This window comes from Nomascus leucogenys, chromosome 2, assembly GCF_006542625.1.
Source record: "Nomascus leucogenys isolate Asia chromosome 2, Asia_NLE_v1, whole genome shotgun sequence".
Lineage (NCBI taxonomy): Eukaryota > Metazoa > Chordata > Mammalia > Primates > Hylobatidae > Nomascus > Nomascus leucogenys.
In genome coordinates this window covers 63,026,153-63,047,423 of record NC_044382.1, presented here as the reverse complement: position 1 = coordinate 63,047,423, position 21,271 = coordinate 63,026,153, and the positions used below count along the sequence as shown (strand labels likewise).

Here is a 21,271-nt window from a genome sequence, read left to right as displayed (position 1 = left end):
TCTTTGGCTATGTTATCCCTAGAAATTTTAATTGAAGTCTAATCTAGTCTCCAATTCTTTAGTTGCCTCTTCCCCCTCCTTAGCAATACTAATTTGCTGAGCAAATCATTCTACCCTTTCATTGTTAATTCAAAGATTATGTCTTTCCAAACAGGTGAAAATAAATTGACTATTTCTGAATCCAGTATTAGTGACCGGCTTGTCACACTGGAGTCCTGGGCTAATGATCCTGATTATCTGAAACGTCAAGTTGGTTTCTGTGCCCAGTGGAGCTTAGACAATCTCTGTAAGTGGGAGTTGTCCTTTATTAAAATGTCTGTTTCCATTTCCAGACTCATTTCTTTCATAGGCTCACTGGTCTTTTGCAATGGTAAGTATGAGTCCTTACAAGGACCTCTACTGGCAGGTTGGATATATTCTAGCAGAATTATCCTAGAGACCCTTTAGACAAGAATTACATGGTATGCTTCTAATTCCAGCATTTTCCTGTTCAAAAACCTTTACTGGCTCCCAGTTTCCTGCTGCATCAAAGCCCTTAATTATATGGCACTGTCTGACCATCTCTTTCCAACACAAATCATCTCACGGTCCTACCAACAGGTCCTGATGATTCCTACCTCTGGACCTATTCCCCTCACTTGGAATTCCCTCTTTACTTCTTTCCCTTTCCCAACTTTGCTCTTCAAAACCCAAGTCATGTCTTACCTACATCATGAGAATTGTTCTTGATTTTTCTCTTTTCCTCCTCCAATGGCTGCTGGGACAAAACCTACTATAGTTTCTCTTATAGGTAGAATTTATCTGAAATGCTTGGGACTGAAAGTATTTCAGATTTCACATTTTTTCAGATTTTGGAGTATATGCAGATAACAGGTTAAGCATCCCTAATCAAAAAATCTGAACTCCTCCATTGAGCATTTCCTTTGAGCCTCATGTCTGCACTCAAAAATTATTGGATTTTGGAGCATTTTGGATTTTCAGATTAAGAGCGATCAACCTGTATACTTCTGTACCCTCACTCCCCCATCCATGGTTAGTACTGTGCTAAAGCACAACTGGACATGTAAATCCACCCCCACTGTTACCCCAATATTGTGGGGAGGAGCTTCATGCACAGCCTGTGAAGTGCCAGTTAAAGAATAATTCTGAAAGAGTGCAATTTGGATTTTGTTCATACAAAAGGATACTCTAGGGAATGGAAGCATAAATCTAGCAGTGCTGCCTTTCCTAGCATTTGTTTGATTGATCTTCAAATGGCAGTGCAGCAGCAAAGCTCTGGCTATGTCTCCTCACCTATTCTGCCATTTATGAGTACCTCTACTTCTTGACTAGGGTAGCACTAGCTTATTTGTTTGTTTATTTTTAATGTATGAAAAATCAGTGTGTTTTACCTTCCAGGAGGATTATTTTTAATGGATATGTAGTAATACATATTTTTGGAGCACATGAGATATTTTGATACAGTCATACAATGAGTAATTACCACATCAGAGTAAATGGGATATCTGTCCCCTCAAGCATTTATCATTTATTTGTGTTACAAACATTCCAATTATACTCTTTTGGTTTTTTAAAATTTCTTTGTTTTGTACTTTTAGTTATTTTTAAATGTACTATAAATTATTGTTGACTGTAGTCACCCTGTTATGCTGTCAAATACTAGGTGTTCTTCATTCTATCTAGCTATATTCCCATTAACCAACCCTATTTCTCCCTCACCCCCATTACCCGTCCCAGCCTCTGGTAACCATCCTTCTATTTTCTATCTTCATGAGTTCAGTTGTTTTTAGCTCCCACAAAAATTAGTGAGAACATGCGAAGTTTGTCGTTCTGTGCCTGACTTATTTCACTTAACATCATATCCTACAGTTCCATCCATGTTATTGTAAATGACAGGATCTCATTCTTTTTTGTGGCTGAACAGTACTCCATTATGTATATGTGCCACATTTTCTTTATTCATTTGTCACTCGATGGACACTTAAGTTGATTCCAAATCTTGGCTATTGTGAATAGTGCTGCAATAAACATGAGATTGCAGATATTTCTTTGATATACTAATTTCCTTTCTTTTTGGTATGTACCTAGCAGCAGAATTGCTGGATCATATGGTAGTTCTGTTTTTAGTTTTTTGAGGAACCTCCATACTGTTCTCCATAGTGGCCGTACTGATTTACATTCCTACCACCAGTGTACAAGCGTTACCTTTTCTCCACATCCTCACCAGCATTCATTGTTGCCTGTTTTTTAGATAAATGCCATTTTTACTGGGGTGAGATGATAGCTCATTATAGTTTTGATTTGGATTTCTCTGATGATCAATAATGTTGAGTACCTTTTCATACATCTGTTTGCCATTCGTATGTCTTCTTTTGAGAAATGTCTATTCGGATGTTTTGCCCACTTTTTAATCAGATTATTGGATATTTTCCTATTGAGTTATATGACCTCCTTATATATTCTGGTTATTAATCCTTTGTCAAATGGATAGTTTACAAATAGTTTCTCCCATTCTGTGGGATGTCTCTTTACTTCGTTGATCACTTCCTTTGCTGTAAGAAACTTTTTAGCTTAATATGATCCCATTTGTCCATTTTTGCTTTGGTGCCTGTGCTTTTGGGGTATTCAAGAAATCTTTGCCCAGATCAGTGTCTGGGAGAGTTTCCCCAATGTTTTATTTTAGTAGCTTCATAGTTTGAGGTCTTAGATTTAAATCTTTAATCCATTTTTATTTGATTTTTGTAGACGATGAGATAGGGGTCTAGTTTTATTCTTTTGCTTATGGATATGTAGTTTTTCCAGCACCATTTATTGAAGACACTATCCTTTCTCTCAATGTACGTTCTTGGCACCTTTGTTGAAAATGAGTTCACTCTAGATGTATGGATTTATTTCTGGATTCTCTATTCTGTTCCATTGGTCCATGTGTCTGTTTTTATGCCAGTACCGTGCAGTTTTGGTTCCTATAACTCCATAGTATAATTTGAAGTCAAGTAATGTGATTCCTCCAGTTTCGTTTTTTTGCTCAGGGTCAGGTTTTTTGCTATTCTGGGTCTTTTGTAGTTCTGTATAAATTTTAGGATTATTTTTTACTATTCCTGTGAAGAATGTCATTGGTATTTTGATAGGGATTGCATGTAGTCTGTAGATTGCTTTGAGTAGTACAGACATTTTAACAATATTGAGTCTTCCAATCCATGAACATGGTATAACTTTGTGTCCTCTTTGATTTCTTGCATTAGTGTTTTACAGTTTTCATTGTAGAGATCTTTCACTTCTTTGATTAAGTTTATTCCTAGGTATCTTATTTTATTTATAGCTTTTGTAAATACAATTACTTTCTTGATTTCTTCTTCAGATTGTTTGCTATTGGCATATAGAAATGCTATTGATTTTTGTGTGTTAATTTTATATCCTGCAACTTTACTGAATTTGCTTTTTAGTTCTAATAGTTTTTGGCAGATTTTTTCAGGTTTTCCTAAATATAAGATCATATTATCCACAAACATGGATAATTTGACTTCTTCCTTTCCATTTTGGATGCCCTTTATTTCTTTCTCTTGTCTGATTGCTATAGCTGGCACTAGCTTCTTCTTTTCTCCACAGCAGCCTGCCTTAGAAACATGAACACTCTTTCTTTTGCAGTTTTAAAAGAAGGTAGACAGCTGACCTATGAGAAAGTGAACTTGAGTAGCATTAGGGCCATGCTGAATAGCAATGATGTCAGCGAGTACCTGAAGATCTCACCTCATGGCTTAGAGGTAGGTAACACTTCTACAGTTGGACCCTTTGGGGGATGAGAGGGTAATTATTTTAATCCTTGCATAGCCAATTGTCTTAGGGTTAGTGCTTCCCTCTCTCCCTATATTTTGGAAGTGTTGCTGACTTCATGGGGAAGTCTTGATGAAAGAGCTGCTTATGAACAGAAGGTACCATAAGGCACTAGATGTGTCAGGATTAAAGAACTGTTTGAAGAATGGCTGCAAACAATTCTTTGATTCTGTATGTTGCCAAATACCTTATATAGTTTGGTTTTGTACTTTTTGTCACTGAGGATAGACAGAGGAGGAAGCAATAGTCCACCAGAAGCTTTAATAAGGAAAAATACACTCAACCTTCCCAGTAGTCAGTTATCTTTGGTGGTCTTCAGGCCCTCATGGTTGATTGTCACATTTTTTGGTTTTGTCAGGCTCGCTGTGATGCCTCCTCTTTTGAAAGTGTGCGTTGCACCTTTTGTGTGGATGCCGGGGTATGGTACTATGAAGTAACAGTGGTCACTTCTGGCGTCATGCAGATTGGCTGGGCCACTCGAGACAGCAAATTCCTCAATCATGTGAGTACCCTAGAGAACTGTGAAAATGGGGGGCAGTGGCAGTTTGCTTTCTCCCCCTAGTTGGTGGGTGGAAAATACTTATTTTTCAAATAGATTTGCTCAATAATCTTTTCTTGGGCAGAGCCACATGGTACCAGGTCCCTAACAATGATCTACTAAACTGATAGAGAAATAGGAAAACAAGTGAAATTGTCCCTTGGCCTTTGATTTTTCTTGAATCTTAAGTTCACGCTAATTTTTCACCTAGAGGCTGGATGTGTCCTTTGTCTTTGTAGGCTCTGCTTCCACCCCAACCACATATTTGGCTCATTTCTTATACAGGAAGTAGTGCTGATTATTACCTTGAGTTGAAGCTCGAAGGGCTTTGTAGGGATTCTTTCCCTTTCAAAAAATAGTGTTGGCTTGACTTCTTTCACTTGACTTTTACCTGGTAATTAGTTGGCACATTTTTCTCAATATTTATTTAGTCATTTATCTTTTGTTATAGAAAGCTATAATATAAAAGGGAAACTTAAATCCTACAGTAAGTAGCATTGAAGGTGTTGGAGTTCCTCCCTTTCCTACAGATGTATGATTTCTTGCCACTTTATACTCTTCTAACACCCAGGCCAATTGGCTTTCTTCTGATGGTCAAATTATAAGCTGTTTGGAATTAATCCAGTTTTGATCAGGAATAGTTTGTTTTCATATGGTTTCTACCATTTGAGGTGGGAAAAGCCCCTTGGATTATTTTGTTAATCTAAATAATAGCCCCCCCTCCAATATGTAAGATCCTGGAATGGGTTTTAGAAGTGATCCAACAAAATCAAGCTAAACTTGCCGGCCATAAGCATGGTGAGGTTTTCTGGTTTTCTGCTTTGCTTTTAGAGACAGGTCTCACTGTGTTGCTCAGGCTGGCCTCGAACTCCTGGGCTCAAGCCATCCTCTTACCTCAGCCTCCTGAATAGCTGAGACTACAGGCACATCCCATGGTGACCTACTTATAAGCATAGTTTTTAAAGGCCTATTTCAGCAAGGCTGTATTTCACCCTGGAATTGTTGATGGTGTGTTATTAAAACTCCTAGGCTGGAGAGAAGACAAATTGGAGGAAAAGGGCCAGTGGAGAGGTCAGGTCTGTACTCCTGTCTGGGGTGGAGAACTAGACCCCAGTCTGCCAATCATCTGATTCCCACAATGGCTTTTACTGTTGCAATTTCCATTTCACAGATGAGAAAACTGAGACAGAGTAGGAAGAAACTCATAACAGAATTCAGTGGCCTTCCTATTCTACAACAGTTGTTTTCTTTGTATTCAAAAATGGGGAAAATCTCAGAGAATTAGCTAGTTTCCTCATTTTGAAGTGAAAAATTGTTCTAGAACTAGAAGTAATAGGGGATTCTTCCAGGGAGGAAGCTTTGATATAAAATTTGTCTCTCCTGATTTGGCAGCAAACACACTACAGATCTAGGTCTGACACTGCATGTTACAAGTGTGTTTTTTTAATGACCAGTGAAGCTGGATCATTTCATCTGCTCGATGAAACTATAATTTTTGCCATGTAGTTGCAGACCTTTGGCTTGTCAAGTTAAAGACTTAAATACTGTTTTTTTTATCCTCCAGATCACTTGACAGGCTATTGGTTTCTTTAAAAACAAACATTCTTCCCTGATCCAAGCATTAGTTGATTCCCTGTTAGAAAATGATAAAGTCTGACATGATGTCTTTTCCCAAATACAGGATTTTAATGATGCTGCCATATATAAAACTTTGCTTTAAATGTACATTGTTCTGGTGATTCTGATTCTTTTTGCCTATTCAGACAGGGTGTGATTCCATGAAGTAAGTCATTCCTAGGACTTACATACCCCCAGTTTCAAAAGATTCCAAGTCTCTCCATAGTGCCTCTTACTTGAACTCTTGCTGCTTAGGTTTCCATTTTAAAAGGCTGGCCACTGGGCTCAATGTTAGGTCATTAAAATAAGCTTAAGGATAGTTCTGTTCAGGTAACCTACAGAACAATTTGTCTTGTTGTATTGTATATTTTTATGGAGGCTTAGGAGGAGCAACTCTCCAAGGGTGTACTCTGATTTATCTAAAATATCTTTTGCCTTTTGGCCAGGCACGGTGGCTCACCCCTGTAATCCCAGCACTTTGGGAGGCTGAGGTGGGTGGATCACTTAAGGCCAGGAGTTTGACTGGCCAACATGGTGAAACCCCGTCTCTACTGAAAATCAAAAATTAGCTGGGCGTGGTGGCGGGCGCCTGTAATCCCAGCTACTCGGGAGGCTGAGGCGGGAGAATCGCTGGAACATGGGAGGCAGAGGTTACAGTGAGCCCCGATAGTGCCACTGCACTCTAGCTTGGGCAATAGAGTGAGACTCTGTCTCAAAAATACATAAATAAATAAATATCTTTTGCTTTTTCGTGAGCATCTGTCATGTGGTAAGTCTTTCACATATTCATCTTTAATCTTTTTGAGAGTTTGGAAAGGTATTATCCTGCCATTTAAAGATGAGGAAAATCAAGTTCAGAGAAATTAAGAAACTTGCCCAAAGCCATCTAGTCTCCAGCTGCTAGAGATTTCAGGTCGGGATAGCCCATGCTCCTTCCCCTGTTGAAGCATCTGCCTTGGAGAAAATGACTCTGGCTATCACAGACAGAAAAGGAATGACTTAGAAGCCTTTCTGGGGCCTGCAGATTGTGGAGAAATTTTGGAACTAGACAGGCTCCAAGGCTGTCAGGGCCAAGAAACAGGAAGTACAATAGCCGGTGTTTTAGGGGAATGATCTGGCCAGCATGCAGCCACCATTGCTGCTGGAAATCAATCCTAACTATCCCTCTGTTTGGGGTCACTTGCACCATACTGAGTGTTTGATAGGAAGGTCCAGCTGACCAAGCTTAGGTCATATCTTACCTTTCCACTTCCAAAGGAGGAGGCAGAACACTGTCTTCATACATTTCCCGTAACAGGAAGCGGTTGGGATGCCCTACAGCAGGAAAAAGGACAGTGTCCACCACATGAGAAAGAGACTTAAACTATTCCTTGAATGACAAGCTGTGGATAAACTTTCTTTTGTTTGTATTTGGTAATGTTTCCATTGCTAAAATATGCATGACCAAAAAACAGGTAGTTCAAAATAAATACCAAGCTAGCCACTCTAGTCTCTCATTTATCTGTCCTAGCCAATGGAAACCAAGATTAATCTTGCTGGGAACATTTTGAGCTGAGAGAAGGTGTAGGACATCTAGGTTGTTCTCTGAGATGTAAGCTTAAGAGATTTTTAAAGTGCATCTCTGCTAGGCAGAGGCATCTTCTCCTTAAATCTGTAGATGCTGCTCTGTAGTTAAAGTTATTAGAGTCCCTTCTTTGTGCTACAGTGCCACTCTGTTGTGGAACTTACCCAGTCATCAAAGACATTGCATGGTAAAGAATGTGTAATGAGTCTGCTCTTTACCAACTCATGGTGGCTCGCTTCTAGGAATTTCTTTCAAGTGTTCTGTCAAGGACTTCTCAGGACATTAGAAGGTGAAGATAGAAAAGAATTGCTTGCCGTTTACTTATGCCCCAGTGCCTACATTTTAGTGGTTTTTAAGTTTTTTACTTACTGACTTGTTCAGCCTTTGAAAGGGGTGGCAAGGCATTCTTTCTAGCAAGTGGTGAATTTATTTTGTTTTGTTTTGAGACAGAGTCTCGCTCTGTCACCCAGGCCAGGGTGCAGTGGCACGTGATCTCTGCGCACTGCAACCTCCGCCTCCCAGGTTCAGGTGATTCTTGTGCCTCAGCCACCAGAGTAACTGGGCTTATAGGTGTGCGCCACCACACCTGGATAATTTTTGTATTTTTAGTAGAAACAGGGTTTTGCCATGTTGGCCAAGCTGGTCTCAAATGCCTGGCCTCAAGTGATCTGCCCCCCAAAGTGTTGAAATTACAGGCATGAGCCACTGCTCCTGGCAGCCTTGGGTGGTGAATTTCTAAGGCAATTAGATGCAAGCTCATTTAACTCTTGAATAGTCTGAATAGTGAATATCAATAGCTATTTCAGAAGAGTCACTTTGGAGAGCATTCATCCAAATTCAGTATGTTGTAATCCAAAAATCCAGTACAAAATCGTTGTTGCATTCCTCAGAACTTTTTTTCCAATCTATCTCCTCACTGTATTGTTTGCCCCATAGAAGAAGCAGGCCATCAGGACCTGATCTTACTTAGATTTGGCCGTTTTCAATTTCTTTCTCTAGTAAAACTTTTCACCATTGTTCCTTAAAGATAGCAGTTGTCTGATTTGCATGCTTCTTCTATTTTTTTATAAGCACTCAAAATAATTTCTTAAGATCTCAGCCACCCTTTTATTTTAACAGTTCTGTGAAATAATTGAAAGGCAATAAGTAATAAAAGAAGAAACTGCCAGGCACAGTGGCTCACGCCTGTAATCCCAGCACTTTGGGAGGCCGAGGCGGGCAGATCACCTGAGGTCTAGAGTTCGAGACCAGCCTGACCAACATGGAGAAACCCTGTCCCTACTAAAAATACAAAATTAGCTGGGCCTGGTGGCGCATGCCTGTAATCCCAGCTACTCAGGAGGCTGAGGCAGGAGAATCGCTTGAACCCGGGAGGCAGAGGTTGTGGTGAGCCAAGATTGCGCCATTGCACTCCAGCCTAGGCAACAAGAGTGAAACTCCATCTCAAAGAAAAAAAAGAAGAAACTGCCAAGGACATGTACAATCCTCAAATCAAGCTGATCTCAGAATAGCTTTTAGCTGAGTGTCCACTATAACCATTCTCTTATCTCCAGTTTTGAAATCTCTGAATATTTGGGTATTTTGAAGTCTGCTACATGCAAGAAAGGTATTTGCCTGATCTGATCTTGTTACTGGCAAGGGTCTGGATCCAGATCCCAAGAGAGGGTTTTTGGACCTCGCGCAAGGAAGAATTTGGGGCGAGTCCATAGAATAAAGTGAAAACAAGTTTATTAAAGAAACAGAAGTAACTTAGTAAGTTATTTCTCGATTATATGCTAAACAGGGGTGGATTATTCATGAGTTTTCTGGGAAAGGGACAGGCAATTCTTGGAACCAAGGGTTCCTCTCCGTTTTAGACTATATAGGGTAACTTCCAAACTGCCATGACAGTTAGAGTGTCCTTTAGCATGCTAATGCATTGTAATTAGCATATAATGAACAGTGAAGATGACCAACTGGTCACTTTTGTTGCCATCTTGGTTTTGGTGGGTTTTGGCCGGCTTCTGGCTGGCTTCTTTATTGCATTCTGTTTTATCAGCAGGGTCTTTGTGACCTGTATCTTGTGCTGACCTCCTATCCCATCCTGTGACTAAGAATGCCTAACCTCTTGGGAATGCAGCTGAGCAACCCAGCAAGTCTAAGCCTCATTTTACCCTGCCCCTGTTCAAGATGGAGTCTATCTGGTTTGAATGCCTCTGACAATCTTGTGCTGATATACAAGTGTACTGACTGATCTTGGAATCAGAAGAATTTAGGTTCAAACCCGGCTCGTTTCTTGGGCAAGTAATACATGCTTGGGCAAGCTGGTTGACCTCTCTGAGCCTTTGTTTCCTCTTAAAATGGAGTCTGATGCCACCAGCCTCATGATAGTGAGAATTAAATGAACTAACAAATGTGAAAGTGCCTGAACAAAGGAGGCACTAGGAAAATATTTGTTGGTGAAGTCATTATCTATTCACTTGGAACCAGCCCTCTAAGTCATAATTTTAGTATTTTCAAAAAACCGTGAGCTCTCTCTTCATCCAGAAAGCTTAGAATCCCAGCTATTAGGTCAGTGGTCGTAAAAGATACACTCTCTCTTCCCAGGTCAGAGCAGGCAGACTTGCTAATCTTCTGGGCCTTGTCTCTCTCCAGGAAGGCTATGGCATTGGGGATGATGAATACTCCTGTGCGTATGATGGCTGCCGGCAGCTGATTTGGTACAATGCCAGAAGTAAGCCTCACATACACCCATGCTGGAAAGAAGGTATTCATTCCCTCCATTATAAATTTATCAAGTGGGTTAAGACATCTGGTTATTATGAAGCATTTATTACATTAAGCCTTAAAATGTCTTAGAAGATGATCAAATGTGAAAAGGGATATTAACTTTTGTGTCACTGCCAAGGATATAAATGGTATTCCTCTGATAAATTTACCTCTGGTAGAGTCTTTCCTGTAGCAAAAACATTTCAGAAAATAAATTTTTTACATTTGTCAGAAAATGATGCTCAAGATTAGTATGAATTCTGTTTTCCTCTTTGGATCTGTTTTGAATTAAAGCAGCCATGGCAATATCAGGGACACTGGAATTGTAATGCCACTAAAATGAGGATTTTTCAGGGACAAGATGGCTACGGAACAGGTCCTATCCAGTGGCCACACTCTAAGGAAGTAGGATCATATGGCAGAGGATATAATCTCTGGAAGGATTTGATTCCTAGCATCAGAACTAGATAGAGGATATAACCCAACTCTTTCTCCAAGCATCCCTCTCTCATTTTGCTACCCCAATCAGCATTATGGATATAAACTGAATTTTTAGGCATGCTAAGAAAGCAGAAATTTAGGCTGAGGCAGGTGGATTGCTTGAAGTCAGGAGTTCAAGACCAGCCTGGCCAACATGGTGAAACCTCATCTCTACTAAAATACAAAAATTAACCAGGTGTGGTGGCACCCACCTGTGGTCCCGGCTACTTGGGAGGCTGAGGCAGGAGAATCACTTGAACCCAGGAGGCAGAGGTTGCAATGAGCCGAGATTGCACCACTGCACTCCAGCCTGAGCAGCAGAGTAAGACTCCATCTCAAAAAAAGAAAAAAAAAGGAAAGAAAGCAGGAATTTGCCCACCCCCATGTGGAAACAGCTCCACTTGATTAAATTGATGGTGTGGGGAAAAAAAAATTAGAAAAGCCAACAGGAACACTCATTTTAATGGCTTGCAGGTTCTTGAAGGCACGTAAAACTTCTTCATTTAACGGAGCATATGATAAAGGCACTGTTTTCAAAAACTAGCTTGTTTTTTAATAAGAATTTTTTAAAGGATTATTCAAGTCGTATGTTTATTATAAAAATTTGGAAAATAGAAAAAGAAAAAAATGAATAGGCCGGGCGCGGTGGCTTATGCCTGTAATCCCAGCACTTTGGGAGGCCGAGGCGGGCGGATCACGAGGTCAGGAGATCAAGACCATCCTGGCTAACACGGTGAAACCCCGTCTCTACTAAAAATACAAAAAATTAGCCGGGCATGGTGGCGGGCGCCTGTAGTCCCAGCTACTCGGGAGGCTGAGGCAGGAGAATGGCGTGAACCCGGGAGGCGGAGCTTGCAGTGAGCCGAGATCGCGCCACTGAACTCTGGCCTGGGTGAAAGAGCAAGACTCCATCTCAAAAAAAAAAAAAGAAAAGAAAAAAGAAAAAAATGAATAAACTAAAAATCTCCTGTAATTTCTTGAGATTTTTAAAAAACACTTAAATTTTATATATATATATTTTTGTTGTTGTTATACTTAATACCTTGAACAGCTTTCCAGTTTATTAAATAACATTACTTTTTATTGTTGTTTTTGAGACAGGGTTTCATCTATCGATAGCCCAGGCTTGCGTGCAGTGGTGTGATTACAGCTCATACAGCCTTGACCTCCTAGGCACAATCCATCCTCCCACCTCAGCCTCTCCAGTAGCTGGGACTACAGGGACACACCACCACACCCGGCTAATTTTTGTATTTTTTTGGTAGAGATGGGATTTTGCCATGTTGCCCAGGCTAGTCTCAAACTTCTGGGCTCAAGTGGTCCACCCAACTCTGGCCTCCCAAAGTGTTGGGATTATAGGCCTGAGCCCCTATGGCCCAGCCAATAACATTACTTTTAATGGCTTCTCAATATTCCATTATATAGTTGTACTATGATATACTAATTAATGCCTCATTGTTGGACACTGATATTTTTGCCTTTTAAAATTATCATTATAGACCATTCTGGATTTTCTCAAGACAAAACCCTTAGAAGTGAAACTTCTCTGGCAAAGGGGATATAGAATTTCAAAGCTGTTGCTGTATATTGGCAGATTTTCCTCCACCAGCATTGAGTGTCCATTTTTCTTGTCATTGCTGTGTAATTTCATTTGTTTATCTTTGACAAACAAATTTGTTTATCTCATCTTTCAAAACCAAAATTGGGCCAGACGTGGTGGCTCATACTTTTAATCCCAGCACTTTTGGAGGTCAAAGTGTGAGGAGCCTTTGAGAAGATCACTTGGGGCCAGGAGTTTGAGATTAGCCTGGGCAACATAATGAGACCCCCCCATCTCTACAAAAAAATTTTAAAAATTTGCCAGGTGTGGTGGCACGTGCCTGTAGTCCTAGTTACTCAGGAAGCTGAAGCAGGAGGATCACTTGAGCCCAGGAGTTTGAGGCTGTAGTGAGCTAGGATTGTACCACTGCAGTCCACCCTGGTAATGGAGCAAGACCCTGTCTTAACAACAAAAACGACAAAATGAAAAACTGAAACCTTAGAGTTTTACTTTATCTGATAAGTGAAGATAAATGCTTTTTTTTTTTTCTTGAGATGCAGTGTCACTCTGTCGCCCAGGCTGGAGTGCAGTGGCGCGATCTCAGCTCACTGCAACCTCCACGTCCAGGGTTCAAGCGATTTTCCTGCCTCAGCCTCCCGAGTAGCTGGTATTACAGGCACCCGCAATTAACACCCGGGTAATTTTTGTATTTTTAGTAGAGATGGGGTTTCACCATGTTGGCTGGGCTGGTCTCAAACGGACCTCAGATGATCTGCCCGCCTTGGCCTCCCAAAGTGCTGGGATTATAGGCATGAACCACCACGCCCTGCCTTTTTTTTTTTTTTTTTTTTTCTGAGACGGAGTCTTGCCCTGTCGCCCAGGCTGGAGTGCAATGGCGTGATGTCGTCTCACTGCAACCTCTGCCTCCCGGATTCAAGTGATTCTCCTGCTTCAGCCTCCCGAGTAGCTGGGATGACAGGTGCCCGCCACCGCACCCAGCTAATTTTTGTATTTTTAATAGAGATGGGGTTTCACCATGTTGGCCAGGCTGGTCTTCAAACTCCTGACCTCAGGTGATCTGCCCACCTTGGCCTCCCAAAGTGCTGGGATTACAGGCGTGAGCCACCTCGCCCAGCCTGCCTTGCCTTTTTTTAAAGAAAGGCATATTTTGGGGTAGTTATCTAGGGAGTTATAAATCTCACCAGAGAGGCAAGTAACCACATGATTTCTTGATCTTACCATATTTCATTGAGCCCAAAATGCATATTTTTCCCCACATTTTAACATCTTTGAAATTGGGATGCATCTTAAAATTGGCTTGTCATAATTTAATTGGCAGTATTTTTTTCTTATTGTTACATTAAAATATTGGTGTATAGGGGTCAGATCAGTTACAGAAGAAACAAAAATGAACATGTTGAATGCATAGCTAAAGATGCAGACTTAATACAGTGCCATTGAAACACTTGAGATGCTTAGCAAAGAATTCTGGTAGTACACATCATTATCCTAACAGTGTTTCTCTTTATCCTCTAGGAGACACAGTAGGATTTCTGTTAGACTTGAATGAAAAGCAAATGATCTTCTTTTTAAATGGCAACCAGCTGCCTCCTGAAAAGCAAGTCTTTTCATCTACTGTGTAAGTAGCTCTTCTCAGTCAAAAATTTGAGTAGATGCACGGAATGCCCTTTTCTCTAGGAAAAAAAAAGTCTTTGTCCATTTATATATGCAATTGTGATGAGAAATCGATTAATTTCAAGTGATTGGGAACCCATTTGATCAGACCTAAAACTATCCCAAAATTTGATACAGGAAGATAAGGCAGAATATTCTCTGGTCACAGACCTGTGTGGGTTATAAACACAATCTGTCACTCTTCCTTTCTGCCAGGGTAGGATTGACTCACCCTGTCTTTCTGAAAACTGTTCTATTAACTCTATTTTGATTTTTATTAATTCTATTGGCCTCTGTACTCATTTTATTTGTAGATCTGGATTTTTTGCTGCAGCTAGTTTCATGTCATATCAACAATGTGAGTTCAATTTTGGAGCAAAACCATTCAAATACCCACCATCTATGAAATTTAGCACTTTTAATGACTACGCCTTCCTAACAGCTGAAGAAAAAATCATTTTGCCAAGGTAAGGAATCTGCCCAGGCTATCTCCAGACTTTCACATGAATCTTATGAGAAGTTAAACAATTTATAATCAACTTTAAAAGAATATAACAAATTTTGAAAACCTGAGTAAAATGGATGACTCTTCAGGAAATATAAATTTCTGAGACAGATCCCAGAAGAAATATACACAAACCAATTATTGTATATATCTGTCCCCAGAAAGCACCAGACCCAGGTGGTTTCACAGGGGGTCTCTACCAAATCTTTAGGTAACAGATAACCTTATTGTTATTTAAAATATTACCAAACCCAGAAAGACGGAACACTTTCAAATTTTTTTTGTGAGATAAACAAGATTGGTATAAAAATCAGAAAAATATGACACACGTACACACAAACTGCAAACTAACTTCACTTGAATGTCAATGTCAGAATCCTAAATATTAGGAAATCTAGTGCACCTTTTAATAGACTCGGCTTTATTGAAACAGACTTTTTATGTGGTTTCAACTGTGTGGCAAAGATGACAACACTTCCACAACCATCCGTGAATACCATCTTGCATAAAATTTCACAGCCCTTATTTGACAAAAACTGTGATTGGCATTAATTTATCAGATGAATGCCTCTTTGCTTCCTTGTGAGATGAATGTAGTCTATTCCTTAGGCTGGGGAAAGACTCCAGCTGCTTCCTGTTAATTACTTCAAGTTGAAGCTTATTTCACAATGTGAGCTAAAGTTTATCATTTTAAACAGAGCAGCTGCCTGTTTAAAGGGTATTCCTGTTACTAAGACCACATATCTTATATCAGTAAGAGAGTCTCTCTCAGCAGCCAAGGCCAGCATACTGGCCATGACATAGCCAATGTCGGACTGTTACGCCCCTGAAGGTATCTGTAACATAATCCTAGCTCTAGTTTTGGCTCAAAAAGCAGATCTGCAAGCAGTGCTCTGGGCTGTGCTTCACCTTGGACTCACTGTCTCAGTGGTTGAATAGTTTCCAGATGAACTAGAAAATGGGACGATGATGGTAGCATTGTCTGCAGATGGTAGCATTGGCAGCAAAGCCTCAGTAATAGCCCAAGAACATAAGGGTTGCATATGTTCCCGCTCAGGGTTCTGAGGTTAATTCCTAGAACTTTTCATTCAGGCTCATCCTTGGTGCCTGACAGAGATTCTGAACTTTAAATTCCTCTTGGCCAAAGTCTGAGGGGACACCTCTCCCTTATCTATCATACCCCATTCTTTTTCATCTAGCCTGCCTTTTCCTTGGATGAGGCCTACAAATAAGTCTTCTCACATATACCCTAAAAGGGACAATTGATCCATCTAAGTTCCCATGGGGACTGGACATAGTTAAAATGCTTCAGCATTTAGTTAACTGCTCCTGCAGAATTAAACCTTCCCAAACTCAGATGGCAATGGGCATCAACTGTCAGAAAGTCTCATTTTACAGGCAGCTTATACATACTCTCTTGGTAACCATGTGTATAAATTTGGTACCTAAAGATCGTCTTGTCTTGAATAAGAACAGCTGAATTCCAAGCTAGGTCAATCCTGTGCTGTCTCTAGACTGTTTTCTCTGATAGTAACAAGAAGATGGAGTTGTCAGGAGCCTAATTGAGTGGCCACCTTAGTGCCAACCTCCTTCTTGCACCTTGCTGCCCTTAACATTCCAGTTGTGCTTAATTATAAATTGTGGCATTAAGTATGAACTTAAGACCATTTTCTGTGCCATTAATATTTTTATCCTGTGTTCCAAAAATGTATATTCAGTGATACTTTATATTCACTGGAATATTACTCCTTTCTGGCATCAGAGTAGGAGATCATGGCCCTGTTACTACTAACTGGGATTTTATAAATTGTTCTGTGTTGTATATACTCTCTGTCTGTAATTCTTCCATTCATTCTTTTTTTTCTTTAACCTTTTTATTATGGAAAATTTCAATTACATACAGAAGAAAAAAACAATAGTACAGTGAAGCACCACATACCCACTCTCAGCTACAAGTCATCCACCCACAGCCACTGCTTCTCCTACAGTCTTCTCTCATCTCTGTTTTTTTATTTTTATTTTTTATTTTTTGAGACAGGGTCTCACTCTGTTGCCCAGGAGTGTGGTGGCACAATCTCAGGTCATTGCAGCCTCCATCTCCCAGGCTCAGGCGATCCTCCCACCTCAGCCTCCTGAGTAGCTGGGACTACAGGCATGCCAACACACCCAGCTAATTTTTGTATTATTTGTAGAGACTGGGTTTCGCCATGTTGCCCAGGCTGGTCCCGAACTCTTGGGTTCAAGCCATCTGCCTGCCTCGGCCTCCCAAAGTGCTGGTATTATAGGCGTGAGCCACTGTGCCTGGCCCCTCATCTGTAAATAACTCCTTTATCATCCCAGTTTCCCTGGTCATAACCGTAGAGTATCCTTGACACCTTACTTTCTGCTATTTCCACATTCAATCCCTCAGCAAATCCAGTAGGCTGTGCCTTCAGAATATATCCAAAATCCCACTACTCATCACCCTCAGTGCTGCTACCATGGTCCAGGCCTCCACCATTTCCTACCTATATTATTTTTGTCTTGCCTTCTACCTTGTTCCTCCCCAGACCCCCTTCAGTCTATTCAACACAGCCTCCAGAATGATTTGTTACAACGTAAGTCAGATCACACACTTCTCTGCTCAAAAGATGCCAGTGGGTGGCTTCCTGTTCACTGAAGGGAAAAGCCAAAACCTTTCCGGTGACCTCCCAGGCCCTGTACAATTTGTCCTCTCCCTTCCCTATGTTACTTTTCTGACCTATTTCCTACCCTCTCCCATTTTCTCATGCTCCTTCAGCCACCCTGGCCTCCTTGCTGCTCCTGAAACACACCAGGCACTTCAGGGCACTTGCTGTTCCTGCTACCTGAAACAGTTTCTCCAAACAACCACAGAACTCACTTCCTCACTCCCTTTACCTCTTTACTTAAATATTACCTTAGTGAGACCTTTCCTGGCTGCCATATTTAAAATTGTTTTAATAACACGCCACCTCTGATGTGTACACTCCTTGTCCTTCCCATTTTCTCTTTTCTTCATAGTATTTATCAGCATTTAGCACTGTATTTTACTTATCTTGTTTATTTCTGTTTTCCCCTACTGGAGCATAAGCTCTCCAAAGGCAGGGATAATTTTTTAGTCCTCTGTTCACTGCTGAATCTCTAGGGCTTGGAACAGTGTCTGGCACACAGTAATCCCATAAGTGAACTGAATACATGCTTCATGCTTCCCTTGCCCATCTATTAGGGCTGTACCTTCAGCAGAACAGTTTTGCCTGTCTGCTTCCATTCCATACTGAGTGAAAGTATAATGGAAGGGTTCTAACTTGAGGTGTTTGGACTTGCAGGGAGTCTAAAAAGGACTGTTATAAACCCCTTGAAATTGTATAAAAACTTGTATATGTGTGTTTAGAGAAAGGCTCTATGCTTGTGAGCAGACTCTCACATATGTGACTTAAAAGGTTGAAATTTGCTGGTACCATAAAAAGAGCGCTGGACTTAGAACTAAAGGATTTGAATTTGATTCCTGACTGCATACCTTATACAAGTCATTTCCTTGAACTTTTTCTGTAAAATGGGAATGGTTATACCTCCTTCATTCCCTACTTTAGAAAATGATTGTAGGACTGAAAGGAGATGGCATGTATGAAAACCTTACTGAACAAAGTTTAAGGAATATATCTCACAGGTGCAGAGCATTTTCAAAACATTTCATATGCATCACTGCTAACAGGCCCCCTGCTGACAAAATGTATTTCAAATTGCTTTTTCTACTCAGGCACAGGCGTCTTGCTCTGTTGAAGCAAGTCAGTATCCGAGAAAACTGCTGTTCCCTTTGTTGTGATGAGGTAGCAGACACACAATTGAAGCCATGTGGACACAGGTAAGAGGATTTGTTGGGTTGTTTCCTCTTTTGTACTTTATATTAGGCAAAGTTTCATACTGTTCTTGAATTGCTAGTTCCATGGCTGTTCGTCAAGGTTTATTGTATCTAAAGCAGGCTGAATGAGGAACTAGAGTTTAAGTAGAACCTGGCTGTCTTCCACAAAGTACCTGAAATAGAAGCTGCTGCTTGATGTGGAAGGCTTCTTTTTGTTTTGTTTACTTAGTACTGTATTTTTGATAGAGTTTTGGCTTCACAAAATGTAACAGGTTTAATGCTATTTATGAGCTTCCTGGGCACTTTTTTAGTTTTAGAGCTTCCTCATTAACTTCTTATTTACAGTCAACCATTGAGAAGTTAGCAGCCTCCATGTCATCTTACTAAATTTCAGCTGTATGAGATGAACTCAGAGGGCAGCCTGGACCCTATAGAACAGAGTGAGCATCAGCAAGAGAAGCAAGTAAGATGGTCCCCAGGAAGGCTAGCCCAACTAAGTTTAGAAAGGAGAAGAGCAGTTGGGCAATGTGGCGTCCTGGCCAGTCAATGTGTGCCGATTGTTTATGAGCAACACTCAAGCTGATGTTACAAGCCAGCTACCTGTAATTCATCATATCCCATACCCTGCCTTGGTCTTATTTTTGACATAGCTTTAGTCACGTGGCTCCACGGGGGTCCAGAGCCTAGAGTGATGGACCCAGTTTGTCATCCCCAGGAATGACTCAGCCTGGGCCCCTGACTCTGCCTCTCTATGTTTGTTGTCTTTTGAAACGGATTATCTAATTGGCTGTGCCCTTAAGGGAAGTAGAGTGTGTCTCATTTCACTCTTAGCTATACCAGCCTCTCTTCTGAAAGAAAGGCACCGTGATTCCAGCTGTGATTGATCCTCCCTATTACTTCTACAGCCCAGAATTTCTCAGTTTGAGCATATTTGGAGGTTTTAGTTATCAGGGCCTCACAGACAGATGCAGAGTTTAAAGGTTGGATATCTTCATGCCCTTTTTGATCTTTGTTTCTGTAAGAATGTTAAGATCTCAAACAGCAGGATCTGTCTTAATCAGCTTTGAGCTCTCTGGCCCTGCGGTCTTGCACATAATACAAGGGGTCATTAATGAGTGCTGAAATATAAAACTTTAGAACTAGGTATCTTAAGTATGATCATAGTCTCCATAGTAGATATATATCCAAAATAGAGTTGGAAGAGGACATTAAAAGAATTATAAGAAAATTTAGCTAAACTTTGAGCAGCAACAATTTTAAAAGGGATATAGGGACAAAGAAAGGAAACCTGGATAAAATGAATTACAAGAATCAATCCCCAGAGGAGACTGAAAATCTAAGCATTCCTATTACCATAAAAAGAAGTTGAAATCGTTATCAAAGCTACCTTTGTCTTCTCTTCCACAAGTACTAAGGCTAGTTTCACAGGTGAACTCTTTACAACTTTCAGGGAATAGGTAGCCCAATTCTATTTAAACTTGGCCAAACCATAGAGAAAGTAGGAAAACCACAATGTTATTTTTAGTAATCATACCAAAAGCTGATAAAACTCATAAAAAGAAAAAACTATTTTTTATTTATGAATATAAATCTAAAACTCCCAAATAAAATATTAGAAAGTAAGACCCAGCAACACAACTGGCAGGGGGAGTTATCTTAGGAATGCAAGGATGGTACAATATAGAAATCTCAGGCTGGGTGCAATGGCTCACACCTGTAATCCTAGCACTTTGGGAGGCTGAGGCAAGTGGATCACGAGGCCAGGAGTTTGAGACCAGCCTGGCCAAGATAGTGAAACCCCGTCTCTACTAAAAATACAAAAAAAAATTAGCCGGTCATGGTGGTGGGTGCCTGTAATCCCAGCTACTCAGGAGGCTGAGACAAAGAATTGCTTAAACCTGGGAGGTAGAGGTTGCAGTGAGCAGAGATCGTGCCACTGCAGTCCAGCCCAGGCAAGGGCAGGTTTTTTTGAGATGGAGTCTCGCTCTGTCGTCCAGGCTGGAGTACGGTGGTACGATCTCAGCTCACTGCAGCTTCTGCCTTGCGGGTTCATGCAATTCTCCTGTCTCAGCCTCCCGAGTAGCTTGGATTACAGGCACATGCCACCAGGCCCAGCTAATTTTTGTATTTTTAGTAGAGACGGGGTTTCACCATGTTGGCCAGGCTGGTCTTGAACTCCTGACCTAAAGTGATCCACCTGCCTCGGCCTCCCAAAAGTGCTGGGATTACAGGCGTGAGTCACCATGCCCAGCCTACAATATAGAAGTCTTTAATGTAATTACTCAAATAGGCCAGAGGCAGGAGAGGGGCAGTTATCACTTTCTTCAAGAATGCTGAGAAAGCATTTGTTAAAATTCAATATCCATTCCTAATGGATGAAATATTACAAAACAGAAATGAATGAAGGGACGAAAACAATATAAAATAGGAATGGATGGATACTTCTGTAACAATATAAAAAACATATATTTCAGCCAAATGCTAGTATCTCTTTATTTTTATTTATTTATTTATTTTTTTTTTTTTTGAGACAGAGTCTCGCTGTGTCGCCCAGGCTTGAGTGCAGTGGCATGATCTCAGCTCACTGCAACCTCCACCTCCCAGGTTCAAGTGATTTCTCCTGCCTCAGCCTCCCAAGTAGCTGAGATTACCAGCGCCCACCACCATGCCCAGCTAATTTTTGTATTTTTAGTAGAGACGGGGTCTCACCAGCTAGCATCTTTTTAATGGTGACACATGGGAAGCATTTCAAGAGACGTTGGGAATAAGATAAGGATGCCTACTGTCACCACTATGACTTACAAAATACACAAAAATCAGTAGCTCTTCTAGCTATATGTATAAATAGCAGCCAATTACAGCATGTAATTGAAGATCCCTTTTACAATGGTTAAAAAAAAGGGCTATCTAAGAAT

At 40.7% G+C, this 21,271-nt stretch overlaps 1 protein-coding gene across 3 annotated transcripts in view; it reads left to right on the top strand.

Moving 5' to 3' along the window:
• RSPRY1 (ring finger and SPRY domain containing 1) overlaps nucleotides 1-21,271 on the top strand; it is a 51,415-nt gene that overhangs the window by 27,804 nt on the left and 2,340 nt on the right. For all 3 annotated transcript variants that reach the window (XM_003263092.3, XM_003263093.3, XM_030796564.1), the window contains exons 8-14: nucleotides 155-286; nucleotides 3,646-3,761; nucleotides 4,190-4,333; nucleotides 10,185-10,296; nucleotides 13,855-13,957; nucleotides 14,307-14,459; nucleotides 18,255-18,359. In XM_003263092.3, coding sequence (XP_003263140.2) covers nucleotides 155-286; nucleotides 3,646-3,761; nucleotides 4,190-4,333; nucleotides 10,185-10,296; nucleotides 13,855-13,957; nucleotides 14,307-14,459; nucleotides 18,255-18,359 — 865 coding nt within the window. The remainder of the gene's footprint in view (nucleotides 1-154; nucleotides 287-3,645; nucleotides 3,762-4,189; nucleotides 4,334-10,184; nucleotides 10,297-13,854; nucleotides 13,958-14,306; nucleotides 14,460-18,254; nucleotides 18,360-21,271) is intronic.